This window comes from Mesocricetus auratus, unplaced genomic scaffold (assembly GCF_017639785.1).
Source record: "Mesocricetus auratus isolate SY011 unplaced genomic scaffold, BCM_Maur_2.0 Super-Scaffold_100676, whole genome shotgun sequence".
Lineage (NCBI taxonomy): Eukaryota > Metazoa > Chordata > Mammalia > Rodentia > Cricetidae > Mesocricetus > Mesocricetus auratus.
Window position 1 is genome coordinate 89,491,990 of NW_024429266.1, and position 27,134 is coordinate 89,519,123.

Below are 27,134 nucleotides of genomic sequence, written 5' to 3' on the forward strand. Positions count from 1 at the left end.
TTTCATCAAAGTCTGTGTTTCTTTCTGATCCAATCCCCACCGATCAGGCCCTCGTCAGCCCCGTTCTTTGCTACTCCCCTACTTCTACGGCACTGATTGTGGGATTATTACATGTTAACCATTCATCTGCTCTTTTCACTTATAGCCCGTGAGCACACGGCTCCTCGGGTGATCTGACCATTCTGGAATCCACACAGAGCTAGCAGAATGTGCAACGCAGAGTAAATGCTCAAGAAGTTTGGCCGCTGGGTAATAAATAGGACAAAACTGTTGAGAACTAACTCACCTGGTTTTCTTAGTTAAAAATTAACCATTATCATTTCAATGGCTTTAAGGAAGCTAAAACGTCAACTTAGCTATGCTGCAGATATATGAATGACAGCTATAGAAATGAAATCTGGTAAAGCTTGCACTCTCAGATCTTACCACAAAAAAAACAAACAAGGGATGGTTACACAAAACATTTCTAGATTATGGGCTTCATTTCTACGTTACGAAATGCACAAAAGCAGTTATACTTGCAGTACTTTATCTTGCTAATGTGGAGGCAAGGCTATAGTTCTGTGTTGGGTTCTCTTACACTGTCTACCTCCAACCCCTATTCTCCAAGAGCAATGGCCCTTTTGACATCTGAGAGCCGGACAGTGCCTCAAGACACTCACAGGATAAATACACCAACAAGAATAGAAAATACTTCTTTAGTTCTTTTAATGTCACTGTTAAACTTACCCATTTCTACTGAAAACTCTCAGCCATGCTTTGAGGTTTGGTCCTAGCAAACACAAACAAGGTACTGTAGTAAAAGTAGACAAGATAACTGCAAATAAAAACGTTTCCAACACCAACCTAGGATCAAAGAGAAAACCTGTTCATGTTTCAGAAGTATTAGAGGGACATGTATTCACAGGCATGAGTCATCTTTCTAAGTGTGTTCTCTATTCAAATATCTGCTTATACTTTACTCCAGAAAACTACCTAAGACCCACTAAATAAGACTAAATTACTCTACTAGCTTCAGAAACGTCTTAGCAAATTACCTGCTTTTAATCATAAATTTCAAAAATGTTAAAAATCTAAAGATCCATACTGAGGCCTTCTTGTAAAACAAAATAACCAAAATGCTCAGTTTTAGGTAGTTTTCTTCCTTAACAATCCCCAGAACTCCTAAAGTTGAACTGCTTTTTTTTTAACCACATGAAGAGATTAAAACTAAAGACAGTAAGTTTCACCTCAAGAGTTTATGATTGAAGTCTAACAATTTACATTTTGATAAAATTTTGAACTATGAAACAATTTGTCTATTCACTGATTCTCTTAAAATGGATTAAATGAAACCATTTTTCATGACAAAGACTTTCCTGCCCTGCCTAAAACAGAATGATGTTAGTTTATTGTGTGTATACAACTGTGTCTGTATGTCTGCATCTGTAGCTTTATGTGTGTATGAGAATGTATAACCCCTGACTTCACCATTGTCATTTAATCAATGGTAAAATGAAATGTATCATATAACAAACATTGGTGAATTTAGTTCCCACTAATTTGAAATTTGCCCAGTTTTAAAGACTGTTAAATTTTAATATAAACATTGATATTTGATAAAGGAATCTATGTCCCTGAGGAAAATAAATTCAGATACTCTCGAATCATAGTTGAGTCATTGAAATACTATTTATAACCAATTTACACATATCACAATAGTGAGTTGCCTGCATAAATCAAGCATGTCTAGCCTGCGGCCCTCATCCAAGGATAGCTATGAGTATGCCCCAAATTATAAACTTACAACATTGTCAGATTTTGGTAATATGATCACAGGGTTCTTAAATACAATTTTGTAGATGACCATATTGTGTTGTAATGTCAAAAGGTTGGACAGCTAGAGGTTTTTCACAGTAATACATTAATTACTATATATATACATATATAAATATACATATATATATATGTAACAGTACTAAAATAGGACAATAATAGAGTTTTCTACCTTGATCCATTAATCAAACCCACTATGGTTCTACTAGAGTTGCTAAGACTTAGCATATCATTTAGTAAATTAATACATGAAAACATAAAGTAAGTGTTCAGAACTTACTCTATTAGTGGTGCGCCATATAGAACAAAAATGATATGAAGGAAAAAACAAGACAGAAGAAAGTAGATGCAGCATTTCAAAACTCTGGACACCTAAAAGAGAAAGAAGAAGCTAAAGACTCAAGAAATTACTTTAAAAAACCCCACAAATTCTGCTGTTTTACACACAAATATAACTTCTTACCATAACATCTGAAACAGCTGGACATTCTTTGTTGGATAACTTCAAATCTGATCACATGTCATCACATACATAGCCCTTAAATCAGACTGCAAAAAACTTCAAAGACAGGGCCAGCAAGACGATTCAGCAGGTGAAGGCCCTTGCCTCCAAGCCTGATGACCTGAATTCAACCATTGTGACCCACAAGATGGAAACCTCAATATGGAAGCTGTGTTGCGTGTGCACACACACACACCCTACTAAATAAATATTTTTTTAATTTAAAAGACAAGTATCACATAAATATATTTTATCCCACAATAGCATAAAAGCCAAAACTGATTTCTGTTTATGTGGTGTGATTACAACATTATTAATACTTAAGAAATAGAGTGTTAGGATACAAAACCCACAGTGACCTTATTATATAAAAACAAATGAATTAGTTACAGAAAATGAGTACTATACTTTTCTTTCATTTTAATACAAAACTAGGGAAATTACAAAAAGCAAAATACTAAATAATTTCCAAATCATGTTCATATTGTTGCATAAACAATATTTTTTAAAAAGACTTGAAAGAAAAATAAACAAATGAGAACAAAGAAAAGAAAAAATGAAAAAAGAAAAAGGAAAAGAAAAGAAAAAAAGGACTTGAACATCTACAAATAGGTCCATGCCTGGAAGACACTTGATCTGAAACTCAAGATGATATAATTATAAAACACATATTAATGTTTTAAACTGTAAATCATTTAAGGTGTTGAAAACACTCTAATAGGGAGTTATACATAGTATTGAATGTTCAGTGAGGATTTTAACTAAACGCTAATTGCCAAGTGTCATAGAACAGTGAGTGATATTCTGAAAAAAAAATTGATTCTAATATCTGAAAACTCTTTACTGTTTAGTCAAGGAAGGCCACATGTGAAGTCACAGTTACAATGACTTAATGTGCAAGCTCTAGAAATCTCACTTCTTATTTAAGGAGGGCCTCAACCCCTTGCTGAGGGAGCTATGGACAGATGGCGGCTACTAAGGCAAAGAGAGTCAGTTTTCCTCAGGAGTGTGGTCCCTGGGGGCTGACCACGCTCCAGTAGACGTCCCCACGAGGACAACAACAAAAAGGATACAAAGTTGGGCAGAGAGTAGGAGTAGGGGATGGATATGATCAAAACACATTGTGTGCCTGTATGAAGTTATCAAAGAATAAAAAAACAAATTTTTAAAATGTACACAGGCTGGGGACACCTCAGTCAATAAGCAACAAGGACCTGAATTGATTCCTAGAACCAGAGTAAAATGTTAGGTAAGGGGCATGTTTGTAATCCTAGCACTGGGGAGAGACAGAAGGACCTCTGGGGCTCTTTGGCCAGCCAGTCCAGCCTAGCCTAATTGGTGAACTCCAGGACAGTGAGTGACCCCGTGCAGAGCCGGTAAACCGTGTTTCTAAAGATGAAGCTGTCCCCCTCCCCACCCTCCCCCCCCCTTGCATTTGCACACAGTGTAATCCACCCATCCACTTCAACACATTAAAAAGTACAAAAATAGGCTGGGCATTGGTGACTCACGCCTTTAATGCCAGCACTTGGGAGGCAGAGGCAGGCAGATCTCTGTGAGTTCGAGGCCAGCCTTGTCTACTGAGCGAGTTCCAGGACAGCCTCCAAAGCAATACAGAGAAACCCTGTCTCGGAAAAAAAAAAGTACAAAAATAAATGAAAATAAACTGCAGATTCTTATAAGTTATCTTCAGTGATGATATAAAACAACGAGTATATAGGGTCATATTTATATTGTGATTGAAAGAGCCATAATTCCACAATTAATGCACAACAAATATCTATCAAACATTGTAGGTGACAGGCTACTGCTTTGGGGGGGTGATTTGGTTCTCTTTATATGCTGAAAATAACTCAATAAGGATATAACAATACTTCATTCTTTGTTTTGTTCCTTCAGGAGAGGTTTCCCTATGTAGCCTTGGCTATCCTGGAATTAGCTCTGCAAACCTGGCTAGCCTCAAAGAACTCAGAGATCCACCTGTCTCTGGTTCCTGAGTGCTGGGATTAAAGACATATGCACCACCAAGGCCTGGCACAATGAATCATTCTTACACTATTACTTCCATCTCAAAACTGGTTATTAATAAGTATGCCTTACCTTGTGTGATAAGGAACTTCTTCTAGAAGACACATTTGGTTTCACTACTAAATGTAACAGGAGATTGACACCAGTCACAGAAGTAGAACACGTGCACAGCCAGGTCAGGTGAGTTTCCAGTATTGAGAAGTTATCCAGGAAGAGGGATGGAATAAAAACGCTTAGGAAAACTGAAAATACGCACAAAAGATTGGAATACAGCAGTCTCTTGATGTCAGTATCTTTCATGGTGTTTTCTTGGGTAGCTATCTAGTAGAAAAGAAATTAAGAAAAACATGTAATAACTTTTCTCCATGTCCCAAACACTTAATATTTTATTTTCTATGGACAATATATTTGTTTCAAAGAACAGAAGACAGAGTTGATATTCTGTTACTTTAGATTTTTCTAAAATGATACAGAGCCTTAAAAAATTCGGTAAAAATTTAAATATTCATGACTGATTTCTGCAACGGGGGCATAGAGACAATTAAGCCACTAATTTTACTATTTTCTTTTCCGTTTTTTGGCCAAGATCAGGAAGATAAAATCACTGTAGTTCCCAAATGCCAACCAAATATACACTTGGATATGCAAATGGTGTTGAGAACAATAGTTAGATGGTCACTATGTTAATCTAAGGGCTCCCAAAGCTCCTGGAAAAACAAAGTAACACTGTCACAGACAGTAAAGTTCTAGTCAAAAAGCAGAACATGAGTGGGAGGAGAAACAAACGTTTTATGGTCTCTATGTACATATATTTGCCCTAATTATGCGTTATAGTGGTTAAAGTTAAGAAAGAACTTAAAGCAATACAAGTTACATAGCGGTAAAATTCCCGCCCAAACAGAAACGTTCACACAGCAGGGAAGAGGAACTGGCCTGAAAGGTAAAAGAGCAAGTTTGGGCACCGTTCTATCAGCCCTCGTTTAATTCACACAATCGTTTTCAAAGGCAAATATGATACTACTGATTAAGCAAACCGGAAGAACAAGTCAGCAGACGCGGCCAAGGTTACACACACTAAAGCCATTTCAAGCACACCCTCCTCAAACATCAAGACACTCTGCAAGGGCCGGAGAGGACCGGATAGATAGCAAGAAAAGACTTGGGCAAAGTTTCTCGGATTCTTCCCTCCAGTGCCCGGGCCGGGATGGGGAGGGCGGAATACCGGGACTCCATCCTGAGTAGAGAGCGCTTCTGGGGCCGCCTGTAGATCCTGATCTAGCACAGCGAGCGGCACCCAAACGCCAAGGCTTGCTGGATGGAGCCATGGCCAACACTGGCGGGTCCCGAGGTCCCTCAGCACTCCAGACCTATGGGAGCCACCAACTGGAGTCACGATCCGACGCGAACCGGTCGGAGGGCGCGGCTGCTTCCGAGCCCTCCTTTGCCCAGGTGCAGGCTCGGGATGCTGCCCCTACCTCGGGCGGCGGGAGTGTGGGCAGTGAGAGGCGTCATCAGAGAGAGGAGAGGGGGAAACAGAGAGAGAGGGAGACAGACAGACAGACATCCGGCGCTGCCCACCCGGGTGACCGGACACAGTGACGGACCGATGCCGGGATCCCAGAGGGTCCGTCCCGCGCGCGGACATCCTCCGGTCCGCAGGAAGTGTGGCGTTCCGGAGGCCACCGCGGCAGTCGGCAGAGGGGCCTGCACCCGCCCCGGGCGAGCGTGAGGTGCAGGCGGCCGGCTTACCTAACTCTCCCGCCCGCCGCAGGGAAGGAAGGGGACACCACCGCCTCCCACCCTCCTCAGGTGCGACAGCCTGCCATGGCCCACGCGCAGGCGCAGACCCAGGAGGTGGGGACTACCAAGCTCACAACCAATCGTTAGAGAGGAGGGGCGGGACAACGAAGGAAGCCCCGCCCACCTGCCCTCGTTGGTCCCTCCCGCGGCTGTCCCAGGGCCGGAGAGGCAGGAGCCGGAAGTGGGGAAAGCGGAAGCGAGCTGCCGTAGCCGGAAGGGGAAGCGTTCTCAGGCTGTGTTGTTGATGTCTCTTGGCGGCGGCTCCCGCTTAGGTTGTTGAGGGGACGGTTCGTGGCAGGATGGTGTGCGAAAAGTGTAAGTCAAGGGGTCCGATGCTGTGGGAGGAGGAGCCTGACGAAATTCCCACGCGATCTCGGCCTTCGCTGCTTCTGCTTGGGGCTGTGGCTGTGACCCCTGTCTTTCCTCCGGTTACCCCGGCCTGTGCCAGGGACCACGAAGTTCTGTGCTTTGTGTTCAGAGCGGCGTCAGGCCTGCACTCTGTGTTTGTTTCTGTCGCCCTTCTCCTGCGTCTCTTCAGTTGCAACTTCCTGACTTGGTTCCAGGAGGCTTAAAACGGATCTTCAAGATCTTCCCGGGAGCAGCGAGAGTTTGCCCGGTGTAGCACGGATAAATCCCAGGCCCTCAGTTAACGTCTTAAGATTATAAACAAGGAATCGTTTCTGGTGCTATCGATTTGTCCCGTGAAGTTTTTGAATCTTGACTTTTTTAAAAACTGCAACATTTAATACAGGTTAAGTTTAACTGCATATTTTGTACCATCCCGTCCATTTTTTTCATTCATACCCGCAGCGTTGGTTCAGGGGAAAGAGAAAGTCTCATCATCGTAGTCACACCTGGCTTTTAGAAAGGTTTTCTTAAGCTTTTTAGTTACCATTCAGTAATTCTAGTAAATCCTGTGGGATTTGTTGAAAATATTTCATTTTTTTAACCGCAAAAACTTGATTGGTTTAAAAAATAACTTTCCTATCTCAATCTCTTTTCCTCGGGCTAGACACAGGATTCTAATTCTGTATCCCAATTATCGTCTAACAGTGATCAGTTTTGTTTATATCCCCTCATAAAACTCTGGGCACAGACAACCCCAAGTAGCCAAAATTACAGGCCTGCTTCATCAGGCCCAGCCTCCATCCTTAAGCAACATTTTCTTAACTCTTTTTGAAAGTGGGGGAGATGTTTGATCAAATGTAGCTTAAATGTATTTATATTGTGTACCTATCCTTTTATGCTGTGTAATATGGGTCGTCTTTGTAATTTTTGTCAGTTGTGTTCATTTAATAATAGATGACAAAAGTTCTGTCTACTTGCATGTGTTTGTAATTCCCTTTATACTTCAAGTGCTTTGTCCCAGCAGACATTGAGGATAGTAGGAAATTGTCAGTTAATATCTCCAAGGAACATAAAAATTTTGAGAATCCAAGGTCCGTTGTGGTGTTAACATAAAATGCACGTACTTTGGACTTTAATACGTGCGGTAAAAGGCATCTCTTCCTCTTGCTATCTACTTCTCTGCTTTTCTGACAAAAACCTAAGGTTTTCTTATTTTTAACCTCCCAGTCTGCTGTCAGACTCACCCTGCAAGTAAGCTGAGATCATGCTCACACAAAAGCGGCCACCACAGTCCTGTCTTTCCTGTGTCAAGTGTTCAAAAAAGTTGTTTGCCTCCAGACTTTTAGAGCTACTTCTTAATAACTTTAGAAGTACAAACTGACTTTCCATACTACTAAACGAACTTTTAAGCCAGGTTTTGGTGGCCCACACCTTTAATCCCAGCACTTGGGAGGCAGAGGCAGGCGGATCTCTGTGAGCTCCAGGACAGCTTGGTCTACAGATCAAGTTCCAGGACAGGCTCCAAAGCAATACAGAGAAACCCTGTCTCGAAAAACCAAACCAAACAAAAAACTTTTAAACTTACACCAGTAGTCTTCCATTTACTAAATTGCAGGATTTTTTATTGTTTTTATTTTGGGTTTGTTGTTGTCTTTATCTTTTTTTTTGTGGTTTTTGGTCTACTTTATTTCTCTGGCTCCATAAAGTCTTTGGGGAATGTTTGCCTCAGCTAGCACATCTATACCATTGAGAATCAAATTCACTTCTCCACCCTGACCTTTTCCCTACTTAAACAGTGAAAGGTAACGATTTTGAATGTTTGAGACCCTTTACAGATAAAGCCTTGGCTTACCATTCCAACCTCATTTTCACAGCGTTTATCCCTTTCACACTTGAGTTAGCCAGATTTCCTTAGGTCTGATGTACGCCCCATGCCTTTCCTCATGATCTGTCCTTTATCTATGTAGTTTGACTTCATCTTCTTCATATTTGCCTTGTCAGGTGCTTAAACTGTCTCCATTGGCTCCCAGTCAAAGTCTCTGATCACATTTGAAAATCTAATGAACACTTATACATATATATATATGTACATATATACATATATGTATATATAATTTTTTAAAGAAAAATAGAAACACACATATTTGTATACAGTTCCATCTGGTTCATTTATTTCTTATGATCTGCCTATAAACTCTTAGGAAACTAGTGAATTTGGGTATAAGCCCCCTGAAATCTAGATTAGTGGTTTTATTTTCATCATTATCTTGCATAGTGTTTTATACATACTAGGTGATTAGGAAATGTTGAAAGAGTGAATAAGTTTGTCAGAATTGTTGAAAGTATAAACAGTGAAAGCAACTTATTCAGAATTAGTTATCCATTGCCCACAGTTACTATCTTAAGTCTTCATTCACTGGCTTCCACCCCAGTTAGTAGGTTCCTACTGTAATCTGACTTGATATCATTATGAACCTCAGGCATGATATTTATTTTATTTTATGGTTTTTCGAGACAGGGTTTCTCTGTATTGTTTTGGAGGCTGTCCTGGAGCTCGCTCTGTAGACCAGGCTGGCCTCGAACTCACAGAGATCCGCCTGCCTCTGCCTCCCGAGTTCTGGGATTAAAGGCATGTGCCACCACCACCCAGCTTGATATTATTATTCCAAATTTTTATTTTAAAATTAGAAATGGGCTCATTATCTCATTTCCACACAGTATGTTTATTAGATGATAATTCTACTTCTCTTTTGCTATCTTGCTACAACAGGTGAAAAGAAACTCGGCACAGTTATCACTCCAGATACGTGGAAAGATGGTGCACGGAACACCACAGGTATTGTTTCCTATTAGGAAATAGCAACAGGATCAATTACTTATGGACCCTGTTTTAGTGTTTTACTATTAGCAAAATGAAATGTTAAATGCAGTTTATCTCACCGATTAAACACTAAAGAGTACTGTGTTTCCCCTGTGATTTTATATCTTCTTTTTCATCATCTAGTTACATATATGGATTCCTAATATAGTCAAGAAGTAGTAAAATTATTAAATTATTTCATTGTGTGTCTATTTGATTCAGCTTAATAAGGTCTGTATTTAAATTTCCTTCCCACATCTAAATTTCATGTTCTTGAACAAATTTGAACTATTCTTGCTTTTTTACTGAATACATATAGCAGACTAGGCGTATTGATGCACACCTTTAATTCCAGCACTTAAGAGACAGAAGTAGGCAAGTCTCTTGATTTCAAAAGAGGCCAGTCTGGTATACACTACCGAGTTCCAGGACAGCCAGTGTTACAGGAGAATCCCTGTCTCTGAAAAACAAACAAACAAACAAAAAGTACACTGCCGCGTCCGCTGCGCAGCCTGTGTCCGAGGATGTGTGGAAGGTGTTGGGGATTGACAACACAGAGACTCGTTCAATGGTGTAAAGAAAACTTTAAGCAGGCCCCAAAAAGGCTCAAGAAAACTTCCCAAGAAAGGCTCCCTCCAGAAAGGCTTCTGCTCTCTCTCTACCCCTGGCTGGTTCTGCCCTGACACCACAAACTGATTTGGGTGTGTCAGAAGAGGCGGTTAGTCGTTGGAGAAGGTCGAGGTCAGGGCGGTTCCCGTGGGCCAGCCCTTTTCAGGAACTTATTGCCCCAGACATTATATTGTTTTTAGTAAACATGTTTTTAGTAAACATTGTCTTACAGCTGCCTACTCCCAGGCCGATGGGGAAGTGGGTCTCTGCTCAAGGTCTGATGTCCCCACAATTCCCCCTTTTTTATTTTCTAATGAGGCACTCCTGGCTTAGGTCAAGTAGGGTCACCCTCCCTTGCCCGTCTTTGGGGGACCTTGAACCCCTGTCTTAGGTGGGAGGGGTCTTCCCCACAGGTTGCCCGTCAACGAAAGAACCTCATCCTTAAATCATCTGTAACCAAACTTCATGGCTATCGGGATTGCCATGGGCTACGCTAAGCAATGCTTGGTTATGGACCTCTTGCCTCTGGAACAAGGCATGTTTGAGCTCGGCATAAAGCCAGAATGCCTACTGCCACTGCCACCATTTCCAGGACCCCCATTGATATAGCGCCTCTCCATCACCGTACCCATCACCAGATCTGGGCCATAACATTCTACCAGCCTTCCTCAGTTACAAGGGTAACCTGCATGTTACAATTTGATGGTCAAAACAGTGATAAAGTTTACAATCGTTCCAAGATCTCAGGAAAGCATTTAGAGAGTGCACTTGCACAGATACATTAGGTACAATCATTGATGTTACACATGTAGCATTATGAAAAATATGAACAATAGGGCTTGTTGCACTATCCACAGAACACCAATTTGTTCCTTTGGTGATGCAGTTTGTTGATTTAACGTCACTAGCCTCAGCTGAATATGCGACTTGAGCCAAAAGTCTCCTTTTTGTCGCATTAGAACAAGTTGCATTTCTCCAAATAAATACACTGGCATAAGCACGATTGAAGAAACAGGAACCACCAAGTCTGATATTTCAAGTGACCATGTCCTGTTCAAATACTGAAAAGAGGCTTTTGCCACTCATCACAGTCCATACCAATGTCCAAATGTTTTAAATGGGTCCTTTTTTCCCCCAAAGGGAAAAACTGGCAAAATGAATTCTGTTGTTTCAAGGTGTGTCAAGGGCAGACAGTTAGTCTTTCCAGTTCTCTGTTGGCTTTGGGATGAAAACTCAGAGGTCCAGGAGGTTGATGCAGCAGGCCTGTTGAGAAACTGGAAATCTCGAACCGACTGTTTTCCTTCTTTCTCGGGCTGTAGATTCGATGACATCAAGGGTCAGGAACACTGATTTAGGAGATCTCACTCAAACTGGCTTAGGTGGGCTTCCATGGTCTCAGGTCCAGTTTTTCTCTGCTCCATGCATCTCACCAAATGTTGTGACACCTACTGAAGCTTTATTCTTTTCCTGCAAGAAAACACAAGCATACACTCGACCCCAAATTAGGGCCTTCTCCACTGTCTAGTGCATGGATGTCTCCATTTGACCTGAGCAATAGTTGCTCAAGTTCCATCATGCCAGAATCTGTCAGAAGCAGATTGCTCACTGGCATTCACATTTTAAATTTTTTAAATGAGGAGTGTATTATTTGATGAGTCATGTGGGGACTGGGGACATTATTCCCCCTTTTTTATTTTCTAATTTTTTTTGAACTGTTGAAGCTGGACCATAACAGTAGAATGATTTGTCTACCCTCCTTGGTTAACTGTCTAGGTGAATTGGGATCACTACCTAGATTATTTGTAGATGCCCTTTAAAAAGGACATATCCATTAAGTATTTGCCAAAAACTTCTGAAAATCAATCAAAGATTGTAATCTATACTGTGTCCCAAATAACTTTTGAAAATTATTTGAAGTCTCTGAGCAGTCTTTCCCAATCTAACCTGTAGAGCTCTCACTAGCTGACAAGGCCTCATTTTCATCTTAACTTTTCTGTTAAAACATTAACCGACTGGCTGGATGTTCCTTTTGGCTATATCTAAAGCAATTTAGGTAGCTTTTTAACTATTTTTGAAGGGATTTAAGTATCCTTTTAATCATGAAAGCAGTTCACACTCACGCATTCACAATCACATTTCATACATACCGGTGTGGCCACACCATACATTCAGAACATACATGCATCTTTTGGTCATCTTTTTTCCCTAGGTCATGATTAGTTTGTTGAAATGAAACTTCCTTAATTAAAATCTATGTAAAAGGCCGGGCGGTGGTGGCGCACACCTTTAATCCCAGCACTCGGGAGGCAGACGCAGGAGGATCTCTGTGAGTTCGAGACCAGCCTGGTCTACAAGAGCTAGTTCCAGGATAGCCACCAAAGCCACAGAGAAACCCTGTCTTGAAAAACCAAAAAAAAAAAAAAAAAAATCTATGTAAAAGAACAACTCCAGCCAATCCTTGAACTAAAAAGGTTAAAAAGTCTTATATGCCCTTCAGCATTCCTCCATTTGAGCTATAGTCATGGGGTACAGCCGTACCTACTCCTTGTAACTCTGTAGATGCAAGGTGGAGAGGCCAGGCTTTTGGCCAAAGTTTTTAGAGGTGACTCACAAAATTGACCTTAAATGCAAACAAAATTTTCCATTCCATATACCTTTGTCTTTTTCTTTTTCTTTACTTAATACCAGTACCTCTTTACTGTTACCAATTTTTTTTGTTTTGATTCACCCATTTTTTTTTTTTTTGAGACAGGTTTTCTCTGTATTGTTTAGAACCTGTCCTGGAACTTGCTCTGTAGACCAGGCTGGCCTTGAACTCAAGAGATCTGCCTGCCTGTGCCTCCCGAGTGCCGGGATTAAAGGCGTGTGCCGCCAACGCCTGGCTATTCACCCATTTTCAAACCATCCTCCAACCCAGGATGTTCCCTCAGGCAAAAAGCCTTAAGATTTACACAATCCACCCTCCAACTGAGGGCAATTTCTCGGGTTTCCCTCTTTCCCGACCTTGGTGTCAGGCTAAGGCCTAGAGATTTAATCTAGGAGATATTAAATATTTTTAATAAAACAGAGATTCCCCTTTAGGAGGGGGGAAACTCAGAATGCTTAGTTTCTGACTTTTTAATCTCTCATTGGCAGCAGCCGTTCCCAATGTATTATTGGTGCTATAAAAATTGATGAACAGGGAGCTGGAATGACTAACTGGCATCAACATGGGGGGGGGATCCTCACCAGCACCCATACTTCCCTTACCTGAGTGTTCGGCAATGGTTGGATCATCTTTATCATGGTGAGCATTCCTAGTATCCGGAGTAGTATTGGGGTCGACATGCCTGATGCACCGTTCAGGGACCCAAATGGGCTTCTCACTTCCTGGAGGGAAAACACAAACAGCCCCTCGGACCCTAGCTAGTAGGGGAGTGGGTGGCTGCCATTTTCCTGTAATCAAATCCTTCCATCTGACCCATCCCAAAGACTGGGAGGGTTTGTTCCAATGTCTCTCCATAGCAGACAAATTATTACGGTCTATGGTCAAAAAATTTTAAATGTAAAGTATGGTGGATAACTGAATATTGGGGGAGGTCAAATACTCCCCCCTTTTTTATTTTCTTAAAATATTGTTTGAGAGTGGCATGGGTGCGCTCCACAATGGCCTGTCCTGTGGGGTTGTGAGGAATACCAAAAGAATGGACAATGTGATGTACCCTGCAAAAGGCAGCAAAGCGATTGCTGGCATAGGCAGGGCCATTGTCCGTTTTTAGGGCATCGGGAATGCCCATGTAGGCAAAGGCCTGCAGGCAATGAGAAATAACATCTTTAATCTTCTCTCCTGAGTGGAGAGAGGCAAAAATAAGTTTAAGCATGCATGTATTTTAATTTCCCTGCCTGCGGCAGGTGAGTGACATCCATTTGCCAGAGATGGTTGGCCCTGAGGCCCTGGGGATTTATCCCCTCATTGGGAGAATTATGATAAAGGGCACAATCAGGGCACTGAGAGGTAATCTGTGTAGCTATGGATAAGGGACACCCAGTGTGAAATTTAATGGAGCGGGCATTTAGATGATACCGCTCATGTAGCTAGTGGGCAAGCTGCTCCTGAGTAAATAAGACCCTAGGGCGGGTCAAGGAGTCAGCAATTTGATTGCCCTGGACAAGGGGTCCTGGAAGGTTAGTATAGTATATGCATGAATAAATCCCACATAAACAGAGTAGATGCGCTGCCAAATAAGATGTTGGAGCTGAACTAATAAAGAACGAACCTGGGAGGGGAGGTTGGAAGAACATATGGAGAAGTTTCTAAAGGTCTAACAATGTTGGCAACATAAACACTATCAGTATATAAATTAAAGGGCTCTCCCTCAAACATTTGGAAAGCCATCAAGCAAGCAAACAACTCGCCAGCTTGTGCTGACATCTGCCCTATGGGTACTCTCTTCTGCACCTAAGAAACCACCACCGCGAAACCCTTGGAGGAGCTGTCTGTAAAGACTGAGCGAGCTCCAGCTAGAGAGTTCTCCTTTAAAATCTTGGGAAAAATCACAGGGTGTTGTTTAAAAAAAGACATCAAGGGGCTATTGGGATAATGGCTATCAAACTGGGCACCTGTAGATGTAATAAACAGGGTCCACCCATCATGGAAGATCTGTAGATGTTCCACCTCCTCCTTACCATAAGGAAGGATAATTTTATCAGGACTCTTTCCAAAGGTTTGAATGCTAAACTTGTGCGCCTTCCACAACAATTGTAAAATCAGATCATAGTAAGGGGCCACTACCTTTTTAGGGGAGGCTGACAAATGTATCCAATAAATAGGACTAGTCTGCCAAAACACGGCAGTGGGCAAAAAGCTAGATGAAAGTACAACCAGAACAAGGTGCTGCCCATAATCTATGCGCCGAAGGTGGGCTTGCTTTATACTTTTTAACAACAATTGTAGGGCTTCCCTGGCCTCTGGGGTAATCTGTCTAGGGGAAGTTGTAGCAGGATCCCCAGGAAGAATATCGTAAACAGCTTTAAGAGCCCCTGTTTTAATAGAAAGAGAAGGGCAAAACCACTGCACCTCTCCCAAAAATCTCTGCCAATCATGAAGCATTTTTAAATTTGAATAATTGATTCGGAGTCTTTGTGGCCGGAGGCCAGTTTGTTGAATTTGATGACCCAAATAAGTATAAGGGGGTCTCTTTTGGATCTTTTCAGAGCCAAAATAAATCCGCAGGCCTCCAGAAGCTCCTGTAGCTCTGCAAAGGCTATGTAACATTGTCTTTCTTCGGCCACGGGCAAAATAATATCATCCATGTAGTGAATAATGTAAAGATCAGGGAACTTACGTCTGAGGGGATCTAAACAGGCAGCTACATAAATCTGGCATATTGTTGGACTGTTAGCCATCCCTTGGGAGAGCACCACCCATTGGAAGCCAAGGGCAGGCTCCCTAAAGTTAACTGCAGGAAGGCTAAATGCAAACCGAGGACTATCTTGAGAATGCAAGGGAATAGAAAAGAAGCAATCCTTCAAATCAATGACAATCAAATGCCAGTCTCTAGGAATGGCCACAGGCACGGGCAAGCCAGGCTGGAGCACCCCTATAGGCTGCATGGTCGCATTCACGGCCCTCAAGTCTTGTAGTAACCTCCATTTCCCTGAAGATTTTTTAATTACAAATATCGGGGTATTCCAAGGGGACGTGGAAGGAACCAAATGACCCGCCTCCAATTGTTCTTGAACTAGCTGGTGAGCCGCCCTTAGTTTCTCTGCTGGTAAGGGCCACTGTTCCACCCATACCGGATCATCCGATAGCCATGTGATGGATATGGGGGCTGTCGGCGCAACAGTGACCCTCATCAAAAATGACCAAAACCCTTCCTATCCCCTGGAGCCCTGGTCTCCAAAGGGAAGGATGCCACAGGGCAAATCTCTCCCTGTTCTAGTTTACTTCGTCCCCTCCCCGGACTCCAGCCCCTTCCTTGCATCATCTGGGGCCCCTGCTTTTGGACTTGGGTGCCTGGGTGGTGAGGACCACTCCCATTTCTTGGATGAGGTCCCGTCCCCAGAGGTTAATAGGGAGGCCAGACCAAACATATGGCTGAAAAAGCCCTGTGTGGCCCTCAGAGTCTTGCCACTTTAGGATTCTGAGGCTTTTTTGAGGCACAGCCTGTCCTATTCCCTGGAGGGTCACTGTCCCTTCCTCTTTCAGCCAGGCAGGGGGCCAGAATTTATCTGAGAAGACAGAGACATCTGCCCCAGAATCTAAGACGCCCCTAAAGGACTTGCCTTCTATCCTTAATGTAAGCTGGGGGCGGTTCTCCATAGTAGCTACCCAAAATACTGCTGGGCCGGTACTTCCAAAACCTTGGTTGCCCTTTTTCTTTTTAATTTTTCGAGCCTCACAAGGAGCTGTAGGGAGGAGGAGTAACTGAGCAATCTGTTCTCCTGCTGGGATGGCAACAACTCCACTGCCCACTGATGTCATTATTTTAATCTCTCCCTCACTATCATGGTCTATAACACCGGGGTGTACCTGGATGCCTCGAAGAATAGTACTGGACCGTCCCAAGAGTAGTCCAAGGGTGCCTGGGGGCAATGGCCCATGCACCCCAGTAGGGAGGGCCTGGATCCCCATTTCTGGTGTTAGGATTGCCCGGGCGGAGGGACCAAGGTCCAATCCTGCACTCCCTGAGGTGGCTCTAAGGAGGTCTGAGATATGAAGGGGTTGCTCTGGGGGAGAAAATCAATCCTGCCACTGCCCAGATCAGGGGTCATTGCCCTGTACACATTGGTTTTGGGGCCCTGGGGCGGGGCCCTCCTCCAGTTTCCCCGATTATTATTAGCAGGAAGGAAATTTCCCTCCCGGTCAGTTTTAGAGTAGCAGTCATTAGCCCAATGATATCCCCTTCGGCAACGGGAGCATAAACCAAGTCTCTTGAGACCCGTAGTACTATTTTGAGGGTACTCTCTACGGAAGTGTCCCTCCCTACCGCATCTGAAACATGTTTTTCTCCCTCCCAGAGTAGGTCTTTCTTTCCCCACTTGGGGCTGAATAGCAGCAGCTAACACTTGGCCCTGGATGAAGTTCCCATCAGTGTCCCCACATATCCGGATATAGTCATTTAGACTTTTATTGCGATAGGGGCGAAGGGCTTACTTACAATATTTATTTGCATTTTCAAAAGCCATCTGCTTTTGAAATTGCAGGCCCAATGCCCCCAAATATTCTTTCTGCTACCTGACTGAGACGGTCTACGAAGTCTTGAAAAGGTTCGGAGGGTCCTTGAAGGACTTTGGACAGATGACCCTCTCCTTCCTTGGAAGGCAATGCTTTCCAAGCCTTTTGGGCCACTGCTGCCACTTGGGCATAGACTGCGATGTCATATTGCATTTGTTACTGAATGGTGGTGTATTGACCACTCTCAGTAAGCATCTCCACATTTCTCTGGGGCTGTCCAGCCTGTGCATTTCTTTGGGCTGTCTGGCTGCATCTTTCCTGAAACTCACCCCTCCAAATCAAATAATCTCCCCCAGATCGAGTCGCTCGGCAAAGCTGCTGCCAATCACTAGGTGTCAAGTTAAGAGACGCAAAAGATTCCATTAAGGAAAGCGTAAAGGGAGCCTGCGTTCCATAATTTAAAGTTGCCTCTTTAAGTTGTTTTATATCTTTAAAACTTAAAGGGTTATGACGCCGAATGACCTGCCCAGAATTGTTCGGGTCTGGAGCTTCTATTACCAGGGCCACCACCAGGCAGTATTGGACCCCTCCTTTGGGTCTTCCATTGAGCTCCAAGAAGGGTTGGGTTGTATCGTAGGAGGAGTCCCTTTTTTCAGAGTATGCAGAAGGGTTTCTCTCCCTGTCCTGTCTTTTCTTAATTGGAGTCTTTTTTAGTTCTTTTTTAAGGGCTGCTATCTCAGCAAGTAACCGTTCCTTCTCAGACTCTGACAAGTCTGAGTCTGAGCTCCTTCCATTTTCTAGGTCTGACTGAGAAGGATATAACCGATTCTGACCGGAGTCCCTCTTTTTGGGTCAAGCCCGGAGATCTCTACCCATTTTTTTGTTGTTGCTAAGAGACTCCTCCTCATCCTCACTAACAATGGAGCCTCTAGTTTCGGGCGGTGGTGGCGCGCACCTTTAATCCCACCACTTGGGAGGCAGAGGCAGGCGGATCTCTGTGAGTTCTGAGACCAGCCTGGTCCAGGACAGGCTCCAAAACAACACAGGGAAACCCTGTCTCGAAAAACCAAAAAAAAAAAAAAAAAGTAGAAAGATGTTACAGATACAAAGAAAATGTAGGCTGTTGCCAAAACACTACTTTGAGACTAAGTAATAAGGCAATTATATTTTATACAAATGTTTATTAAGAACTGGGCTATTATATGAGGATTTTTTAAAAAATCAGATAAAGGGTAATTTATTAGTAGAAAGTCAAAGAGTGAACTTTTAAACTAATTCCTAAGCATTTGTTATATACATATTTAACATTATATGTTAGATTCACATAAGTAAATTTATATTTCTGCTTTTTTAATATATAGAAAGTGGTGGAAGGAAGCTGAATGAAAACAAAGCTTTGACTTCGAAAAAAGCAAGGTAGGTGGGAACATCCCTAGGGCAGTCATAAAGTTGACTTTAAATAGCAAGCCTACTGGAGTGAACTGTTGCTGGGTCCCATTGTGGTGGACTTAGGCAGTGTTGGCATACAACGGCTATAAGCTGTTCCTAAACCCTTTGCCAATATATGAGGATATTAGTGCTGCTTTGTATTAGTTTACCAGAAAACATGGTTTTTATTTGATCTGCATGTTAATTTGCTTGCAAATCAAAGGCACCAAGGAAATGTGGGAAAGTCATAAGCTTTGGACTTGGACCTAAATTTGAACCTGCACCCTGTGTCTCTGTAGTCACGTGACCTGGGACATGCTGCTGCAGGTTCTTGCCCTTTGTAAATTGTATCTTGTCATTTGAGAATGAGGACAAAATGTCTCCCACTGTAAAAATAAGATGTTGACACCATATCTCATTGTATACAGTTTACATTTTCGCATGAACCCTTTCCACTGCTATCCCATTTCCTTGCTTCCTATTACTACTCTGATGGGTTGTTAGCCGTGTGATCTTCTAGAAGGTCACATAATTCCTTGCTTAAAGCCCTCCATTGGTTTCCCTTATCCTGTAGAATAGAATCCAAGTTCTCCACCATGTTCTTACAAGGTCTTCCATGATACAGCATCTTTCTCTTCTGACTTCCCATTATACCACAGTCCTCCTCATTTGGCATGTAGCATCCTCATTAGGTTTGCCAATCCCTCTGTCACTAAAGTGGGTTATGTTTGCTGCTCCTAGCTTCCTCCTGACTGCTTGTTACTTGGCTGAGGCTGAGATGTGAGCTTCTCAGTGAGGGGACCTTAACCAGTATTTATCTCTGCTCCACTACAGCTTTCAGCTGGGATTCTCTTTGTAACACTCACTGCTTATCTGAAAGATTTGTTTTATTGGATTGTCTTTGTTTTTTCCAATATGAGTTTGGTGAGGGCAGGGAATTTGTAACATTCTTCTTTGGTATTTAGAACAGTACAGGATACAGTAAGTATTGATAGCCATTGTGTGGCATCATGCCAATGATTGAAAGAAGTAATAAAGTGTCTACTTTATATATAGAGTGGCTGCTGCATAGTAGGTGCTTATTAAAAACTTGACAAAACAGCATAATGGACCTAATGTTCGGTGCAGCATCATACTTTGTATTGTCAATTGACTTGGTGTTTCCTAAAACCATTCAGTTTTCACTGGTGATTATATGAATTTTGCAACTTCATATACCTTAAGTTCCTTTGGGCTCATAAGTTATTCTTATTTCTGAAGTGTAGCTGTTACTTTTGAGTGCTCTAGCTAGCTTATTTGAGAAATTATATTACTGTAGTACATTGAATTTCCAATGCCATTATTTCTAAGAAGCAAGGAACTCTGGGAGGCTGGAGAGATGGCTCAGCGGTTAAGAGCACTGTTTTCCAGACGACCTGAGTTCAGCTTGGGTGTCCAAAGCCTCAGAGCCACCTCTAACTCCAATTCCAGGGCATCCACCGCCATCTTCTGACTGCAGCAACACCACACCCACCCACACAAACATGCGCATTGCAGAGTTTTAAACATGAATGGAATCTTTCAAGAGAAAGAAAGGAAAGAAAAACTACCAGTTAAGCATGAGAGTTTGGGGATTAAAGTGTCACCTCGGGACAATAAAAGTATGGTTTGAGAAAGGGACTCCACACGTTTACTCTGTGGGAGTAGAGTGCTGGTCTTGAGTTTAGGAAGGTTAATCTTTAAAAGTGGCCTGTTGCCTGGCAGTGGCGGTACATGCTGGTAATCCCATCATGTGGGGAGCGGGGCAGGAAACCCCATGACTGGCTGGGTTATGTAACCAGATTCAGTCTTTAAGAAATAAAAACAAGCAAGCAAAGGGGTTTGCTTAATATAGAAAATACTGGGGCTGGAGAGAGGGCTCAGGGCTTAGAGCACTGACTGCTCTTCCAGAGGCCTGGGTTCAATTCCCAGCACCTATGTGGTGACTCACAGGGGTTTGTAACTCCAGTAGGATATCTGGTGCTCTTCTGGCTCCCACAGGCACAGCACACATGGTAGGTACACAGACATAAATGCAGGCAAGATACCTATACACATAAAAATACATGAAGGCAAAAGGTTTCAAAAAAAGAGGAGCTCCTGAACTGTACCCCAGACAGCATACCAAGGCTGATGCTACACGGAGAAAATATAAGTAGTCATTTTAGAGCTAGGAAAACAGTTTTAAGTTAGAGCATTATTGCCAGTTTTGGGAGAACTATTTCTTCTAAAGTTATTTGCCCTATGGTTCCTATAGAATACCATGTTACATAACAGAAAACCCTTCATTCAAAGGGATTAGGCCCATGAATTAAAAATGCTTGTTACATTTTATCTTAACACATAAACTGTGGATGTATTCATCTGCCATTGGGTATAGAGGTAAAACCTGATGGGAATTTATATCATTTTCCTCACATAAACCATCACCAGAGTATATATTCTGCACCTCAGTGAACCAAGAACTAAGCCGGGTATGATGGCATGTGCCCATGATCCTCGTGCTCAGGTCCTGGTGATAAAAGAATCGGGAGTTCAGGGTCATCCAGCCTGGATTTATAAAAGAAAGGCAAGGAAAGGAATTGGTCCTGGGACAGATGACCTGAGCTTGATTCTCAGCATCTACCTTAGTCAGCTCGAAACCACCTGTAACCCAAGCTTGGAGGACCCAAACCCTCAGGCCCCCACAGCTACTGCACATATGTGGCATGCTTGCATACACAAACACACAGAGTATTTAATGTTTTAGTGGTTGGCTTACCCATTCCCAGTTCATTAGTAGTTATAACAGATACGTGGGTTTTTGTAAAGCCAGTCGGTCATTCCTTGTGCTGACATTTCATCAATATTCATATTTATCACACAAATGCAATGACACCTGCAAGTGATAGGAGCGGGTCTGAAAATAAATACAACTGGCTCTTCATATGCACAGCTTCCATGGCAGGACAGGGGAGTGCAGGCGTATTCCACAGAAGTGAGCCAGAGGAGGGCTGTCCGTCAGTTACAGAACTTGATGGGAGAAATGATGGTGCATACATTAGTCATGGGTGTTACCGCAGGTGAAGACTTGGTAGTACGAATATTTTTTTCTTTTTTAAACTTTCTAGGTTTGATCCATATGGAAAGAATAAGTTCTCCACTTGCAGAATTTGTAAAAGTTCTGTACACCAGCCTGGTTCTCATTACTGTCAAGGCTGTGCATACAAAAAAGGTAAGTTTCTTTAAGTTAACTTTTCTATTTACATCAAATCTACTCAATTTGCTGTTGACTTGGATAACAGAAAAGAGTAGCCTTTCATAAATTGTTAGTCAGACATTTCTTTTTTCTAAGACAAAATAGAGTTTAAAATATATTTCTAATCAAAGGATATTTCTTTTTTTCTTTGCTGTGAAGTTCTTAAAGATTCTACTTTCGCGCGTGCGTGTGTGTGTGTGTGTGTGTGTGTGTACATGTGCATGAGACACACTTAAGCATGCACACAGAAGTCAAAAGAGGCTGCCATGTGCCTTCTTCCTCTGCACTTTCTACTTCATCCTTCCTGAGATGGGGGTCTCTCCCTGAACGTGTAGCTCCTGTTTTCTGGGGAAACCAGCAGACAGACCCCAGGGATCCTCTTGTCTTCACCCCACTTGGATCTGGAATTATGGGCATTTGCGAAGATACGTGAATGTTGAACTCCAAACTCTAGTTTATATGATTGCAGAGTAGGTGCTCTTAACCACTGAACCTTCTCTCCACACCCGTCAAGTGGTTTTAAGTTTAGATTAACATAAACAAACTAAAAGCTGGTACTACTTGGTTGCTTATGTGTTTCCTTTTTGTTTCAGGCATCTGTGCCATGTGTGGCAAAAAGGTTCTGGACACCAAAAACTACAAACAGACGTCTGTCTAGATGTTCTGGTGAACCCTCTGACCTTCTGTAGTTGTCCTTTCTACCTTGACTTTTCAAGGTATAACATGGATGTTCCATCTTACAAAATAACCTGTTTCAAGATGAGTGCCAGTATAAAGCAGTGAAGTTGATCAATATCCATGCACTTGATATCATGAAGCTCTGAACAGCAACGCTATAACCAGACTTCTGCCTTAAGAGGTTATTTTCCTTGTGAGCATTTTACTGAACTAGAATAAGTGACAAAATTAATGGAAAAGGTATTCCTGAGTTCTATATGCACTTTCTATTTAACATTCTTATAATCCTATTTGATCCATGTATTTTATTTATAGATATTGCAATGTGAAATTACTGATACTTTGCTCTGAATTTGACATCCAAACATAGAATTCCTTCCTTACAAATGTCACAGTTCTTAGGATCAGTAGTCCCTTGGTTAAATGCATTTTCATTAGCTTTAAATATTCGAGACCATTATTGCTGAATGGTCCCTTAGTAACCTGTCCTGCCACAAGTCAAACTTAAGTTGTGTTTTTTTTTTTTTATTGTAAATTTGTTGTTGAAGCTAAAGTGCCAGTCCCTTTTACCTGTGAACTAGAGCCCATGGAGTGCCCATCTGTCCAGATGAGTGCACTGGGTTTCAGAGAATTCAAGTGTCCTGAAAGCAGTGTGGAGGAACAGTGTCTGTCCACACATAGTGAGGGTGACGGTCTCTGCTCGGGAGTGTCCTTTGAAGCTGGAAACAAACTTTTTCTAACCCTCTCCACCACCGCACCACCCCACACCACACCCAAGAAATCAATAAAACAAACATTTGGCTCTGTGTGTGTTAATGCGTTACTGTAGATTGCCAGGAGACTGCTGAGATTCCAAATGAAAGTTTTTCTTCTGTTGCCTTCTTAGATTTAGGCTTTCTTTTTTTTAAAGCCCCCAGCCTATCAGGAGACCAAAAGGATATCCTGTTTTGATCTATAGTATCTTAAGTACATGTCACTGTGTAATGTGGGAACCATTCTAAATAATGAAAAAGTAGGCATTGCTCATTGTTTTAAAATTACTGAGAAGACCAAGTCTTCATTTTATCTACAAGATTTTTCTTTCTTTTTTTTTGTTTTTTTGTTTTTTTTTTTTTTGTTTTTTGTTTTTTGAGACAGGGTTTCTCTGTAGCTTTGGAGGCTGTCCTGAAACTCACTTTGTAGACCAGGCTGGCCTCGAACTCACAGAGATCTGCCTGCCTCTGCCTCCCGAGTGCTGGGATTAAAGCTGTGTGCCACCAACGCCCGGCCAATCTACAAGATTTTTCAAGGATGCTTTGTGATTTGTGTTTATCAGGCAAATTACAGAATAATGCAAAATACAAATAATATCTAGCAGGACAAAAAAAAAATATCCTCCCATATTGTAATCAGTTTGGGTGTTTTGAGATAGGGTCACTCTGCATAGCCTTGGCTGTCCTGTAGACCAAACTGGCCTCTCTGAGCACTGGAATTCTTAAACCAGATCTTAACACAGAGAAAGAAGTCATAGCAGGACCCAGCGGGGAACATCTGCTGGCATGCTAGGCCTTAAAGCAATTACTCACTCTCCAGTATGGTATGGTCTGTTTTGATCCCGGGTTTATTTATGTTTGCCCTCCCACCCCTTGCCCTGTGGTTATTCTTCCAATGTCATTGGTTTAAGTTTTAAGCTTTCTGGGCAAACCCCACAAGACAATGTGTGTGAGAGCCATTTATCAGTCTGTTCATACAGGGGAAGCATAGCAATTAGTATGCTTTTGCTTCCTCCCAGGTAAGTTTAGGGAATGGAGTGCTTTTAAAATTCAACTAGCATTCATTGAACTTCTATTTTATTCTTACCTCTAGGCATACTGCTCATTCCAGAATGTCTACATCTAAAGTGGAATCGGGGCCTGTTTCAAAGTAGTGATTTTAGCCAAATAACAGAGTTAGATACTGAACTAAGGTAGTAGTGAGTGGAGGGAAATAAAGGTACGAATTTGACAGTTGCAGTGAGAAATTGCGGGGCCGATTGATTTCTTTAGTGGCTTGGCTGGAGCACAGTGACCTTTTTCAGTGTGCTAACAGTAGGCATTTCCACCAGATGGCAGCGATGCTCTGCTTATTAAATGCTTGTAGTTAAGAGTGACCCAAAGACTGACTATGTGACCATGAGTTCCCAATAATACTGTGAAGAAGCCAAAGAAGTTTAGCATAAAACATTTAAAATCTGCAAGGTAGCAATAGTTGATAATGCACTTGGCTGGGTACATGAAGTCCTGGGTTTGGTTACTCGTACTATATATACTTAGTGTACAGCATTTCCAAGGTAGAGGCAGGAGAATTAGAGACTAAAAATTTATCCTTGACTATCATTTAGGAGTCCATACAGCTCTTACCCAGGACTGGTTTTGCTTCCCAGCAAGTACATGGTGACTCACTCTTACCTCTGGCCTCCACAGCCCCCTTCACACACATACAGACTCACACACAAGCAAACTCACATACACATAAAAATAGATCTTTAATTCTGGAAAATATATTTAAAATATTATTAATCAGGCAATCTTCAGACCAAAGATGAAAAATATTAGAAAACTAATCCAGCAACACAACACACTGTTTTGTGACCAGTGAAGACTTATTCTAGAAATTCAAGGTTGGATGACATTTTTAAAACTTATTAAAGATACATACATACATACATTACATTATCTCAAAGTGTAGAAAAACTAAGTTTAGTGGTTAGAGGCCAGACTTAACAATAACACTTGCTCCACAACTGTACAGGACAGAGTTCAGATTCCAGCACCCATTAAATAAATTAGGTGTTCCCCCACAAATGTCTATAATCCCAGGACCAAAAAAGACAAAAATAGGAGGGTCACTGAAGCACTTCCAACCTAACAGAGACTCAAGCCCCAGGTTCAAGAAGAATCCCTGCCTCAGAGGAACAAAAAAAAAAAAAAAAAAAAAAAAAAAATGGTGGAGGCAATACCAATGCCCTCTTCTGACCTCTGCTTGTATAAATGTGAACACACACCATACACATGCACAGGTACGTAAATAATGAAATATTTTTAAGAATTCCATTATGATGAAAGTGGCTGTTGAATTAGAACAGAAAGAAATTAAAAGAAAGAAATTCCTTAGCATACTAAAGTAACAGAAGACCCACAATAAATCTGACAAATGTTAAATGCATTTCTTGAAAGGGATGTGCTAGGCTTTGTTCTCATGAGGAACTGTGTTAGGTTTAGCTTGCTCTTTGACATACTTTCCTTAGCTCTGTTTGGAAAGATGCACAGTAGCCCTCACTCTGAGGATAGTTTGGCTCCAGTAGGAAGGTGTGGTCCTTCCAGGATTACTTCTAAGGTATTGTTAGTGAGGGCTCCTCCACTCTATGCTAGGTGTTTGGACAGGGTCTTCTAATAAGCTTTTTCAAATTGGGACTTTGGACCACCAGCTTCCCAATAATGACACACAGACTTAATACTATTTACAAAGACTTGGCCTTAGCTTATGCTTTTTCCCAACTAGCTCTTACAACTTAATTGACCCATATTTTTTTAAATCTACGATCTGCCACATAGCTCAGTTAGCTCTTCTTAATAAGGCACATCTGAGAAATGAGTGTCTAGATTTCCTCCTCCCCATTTCTCTCTCTGTGCCCACAAGTTCCACCTATTCTCTCCTGCTTAGCTATTGGCCATTTAGCTCTTCTTGTTTTGTTTTTCCTTTGTAATTTAAATTAGAAACAAGCTTGCTTTACATGTCAATCCAAGTTTCCTCTCCTCCCTGACCCCCACCGAACCTCTATCCCATCCCCTTTCTGCTCCCCAAGGAGGGTGAGACCTTCCATGGGGGATCTTCGAAGTCTCATTTTGAGCAGGACCTAGACCCTCCCCTGTGTGTCTAGACTGAATTTCCCTCTATGTGGAGTGGGCTCCCAAAGTACATTTGTGTACTAGGGACTAATACTGATCCACTACCAGAAAGGCCCCATAGATTAACCAGACTTCAAACTGACATCCATGTTCAGGGGGTCTGAAACAGTCCTATGCTGGTTTCCCAGCCATCAGTCTGGGGTCCATGAGCTCCCCCTTTTTCAGGTCAGCTGTTTCTGTGGGTTTCTCCAGCCCGGTTTTGATCCCTTTGTTCATCACTCCTCACTGTCTGAAACTGGATTCCAGAGTTCAGCTGAGTGTATTAGCTGTGGATGTCTGCTTCTGCTTCCATCAGCTACTGGATGAAGGCTCTAGGATGACATCAATCTCATTATTGGAGAAGGGCATTTAAGGTAACCTCTCCACTATTGCTTAGATTGTTAGTTGAGGTCACCTGTGTAGATCTCTGAACATTTCCCTAGTGCTAGATTTCTCTTCAAACCTATACTGGCTCCCTCTATTATGTTATCTCTTTTCTTGCTCTCCTCTATTCTTTCCCAGACTCGATCTTCCTGCTCTCTCATGTCCTCCTCTTCTCCCCTTCTCTTTCTCCTAACTCCCTCTCCCCTGCCCCTGTGCTCCCAGTTAGCTCAGGTCTTAAGGAATCGAATTGAAAACCCTGATAAGGACCCACACACCTACAAACACCTGATTTTTGACAAAGAAGCTAATTTTATACAATGAATAAAAGAGCATCTTCAATAAATGGTGCTACCATAACTGGA

At 42.2% G+C, this 27,134-nt stretch overlaps 2 protein-coding genes across 5 annotated transcripts in view; one reads left to right on the forward strand and one right to left on the reverse strand.

Moving 5' to 3' along the window:
• The window catches only part of Pigf (phosphatidylinositol glycan anchor biosynthesis class F), a 28,632-nt gene extending 22,411 nt beyond the window's left edge, over positions 1 to 6,221 (reverse strand). The window contains exons 1-4 of one of the 4 annotated variants that reach the window (XM_005077272.4): positions 6,095 to 6,221; positions 4,418 to 4,666; positions 2,096 to 2,187; positions 730 to 846 (exon numbers count right to left, since the gene is read on the reverse strand). In XM_005077272.4, coding sequence (XP_005077329.1) covers positions 730 to 846; positions 2,096 to 2,187; positions 4,418 to 4,645 — 437 coding nt within the window. In that variant the 5' untranslated portion in view covers positions 4,646 to 4,666; positions 6,095 to 6,221. The other 3 variants (XM_013118512.3, XM_013118511.3, XM_021231314.2) reach the window with 3 other exon arrangements.
• Positions 6,222 to 6,317: 96 nt separating this feature from the next.
• On the forward strand, positions 6,318 to 23,287 carry Cript (CXXC repeat containing interactor of PDZ3 domain). Its single transcript, XM_005077273.4, has 5 exons — positions 6,318 to 6,460; positions 9,264 to 9,329; positions 18,483 to 18,537; positions 21,678 to 21,781; positions 22,399 to 23,287. Exons 1-5 carry the CDS (start codon positions 6,445 to 6,447, stop codon positions 22,461 to 22,463), a joined length of 306 nt encoding a protein of 101 aa, XP_005077330.1. The 5' UTR covers positions 6,318 to 6,444; the 3' UTR covers positions 22,464 to 23,287.
• The last annotated feature ends 3,847 nt before the right edge of the window (positions 23,288 to 27,134 follow it).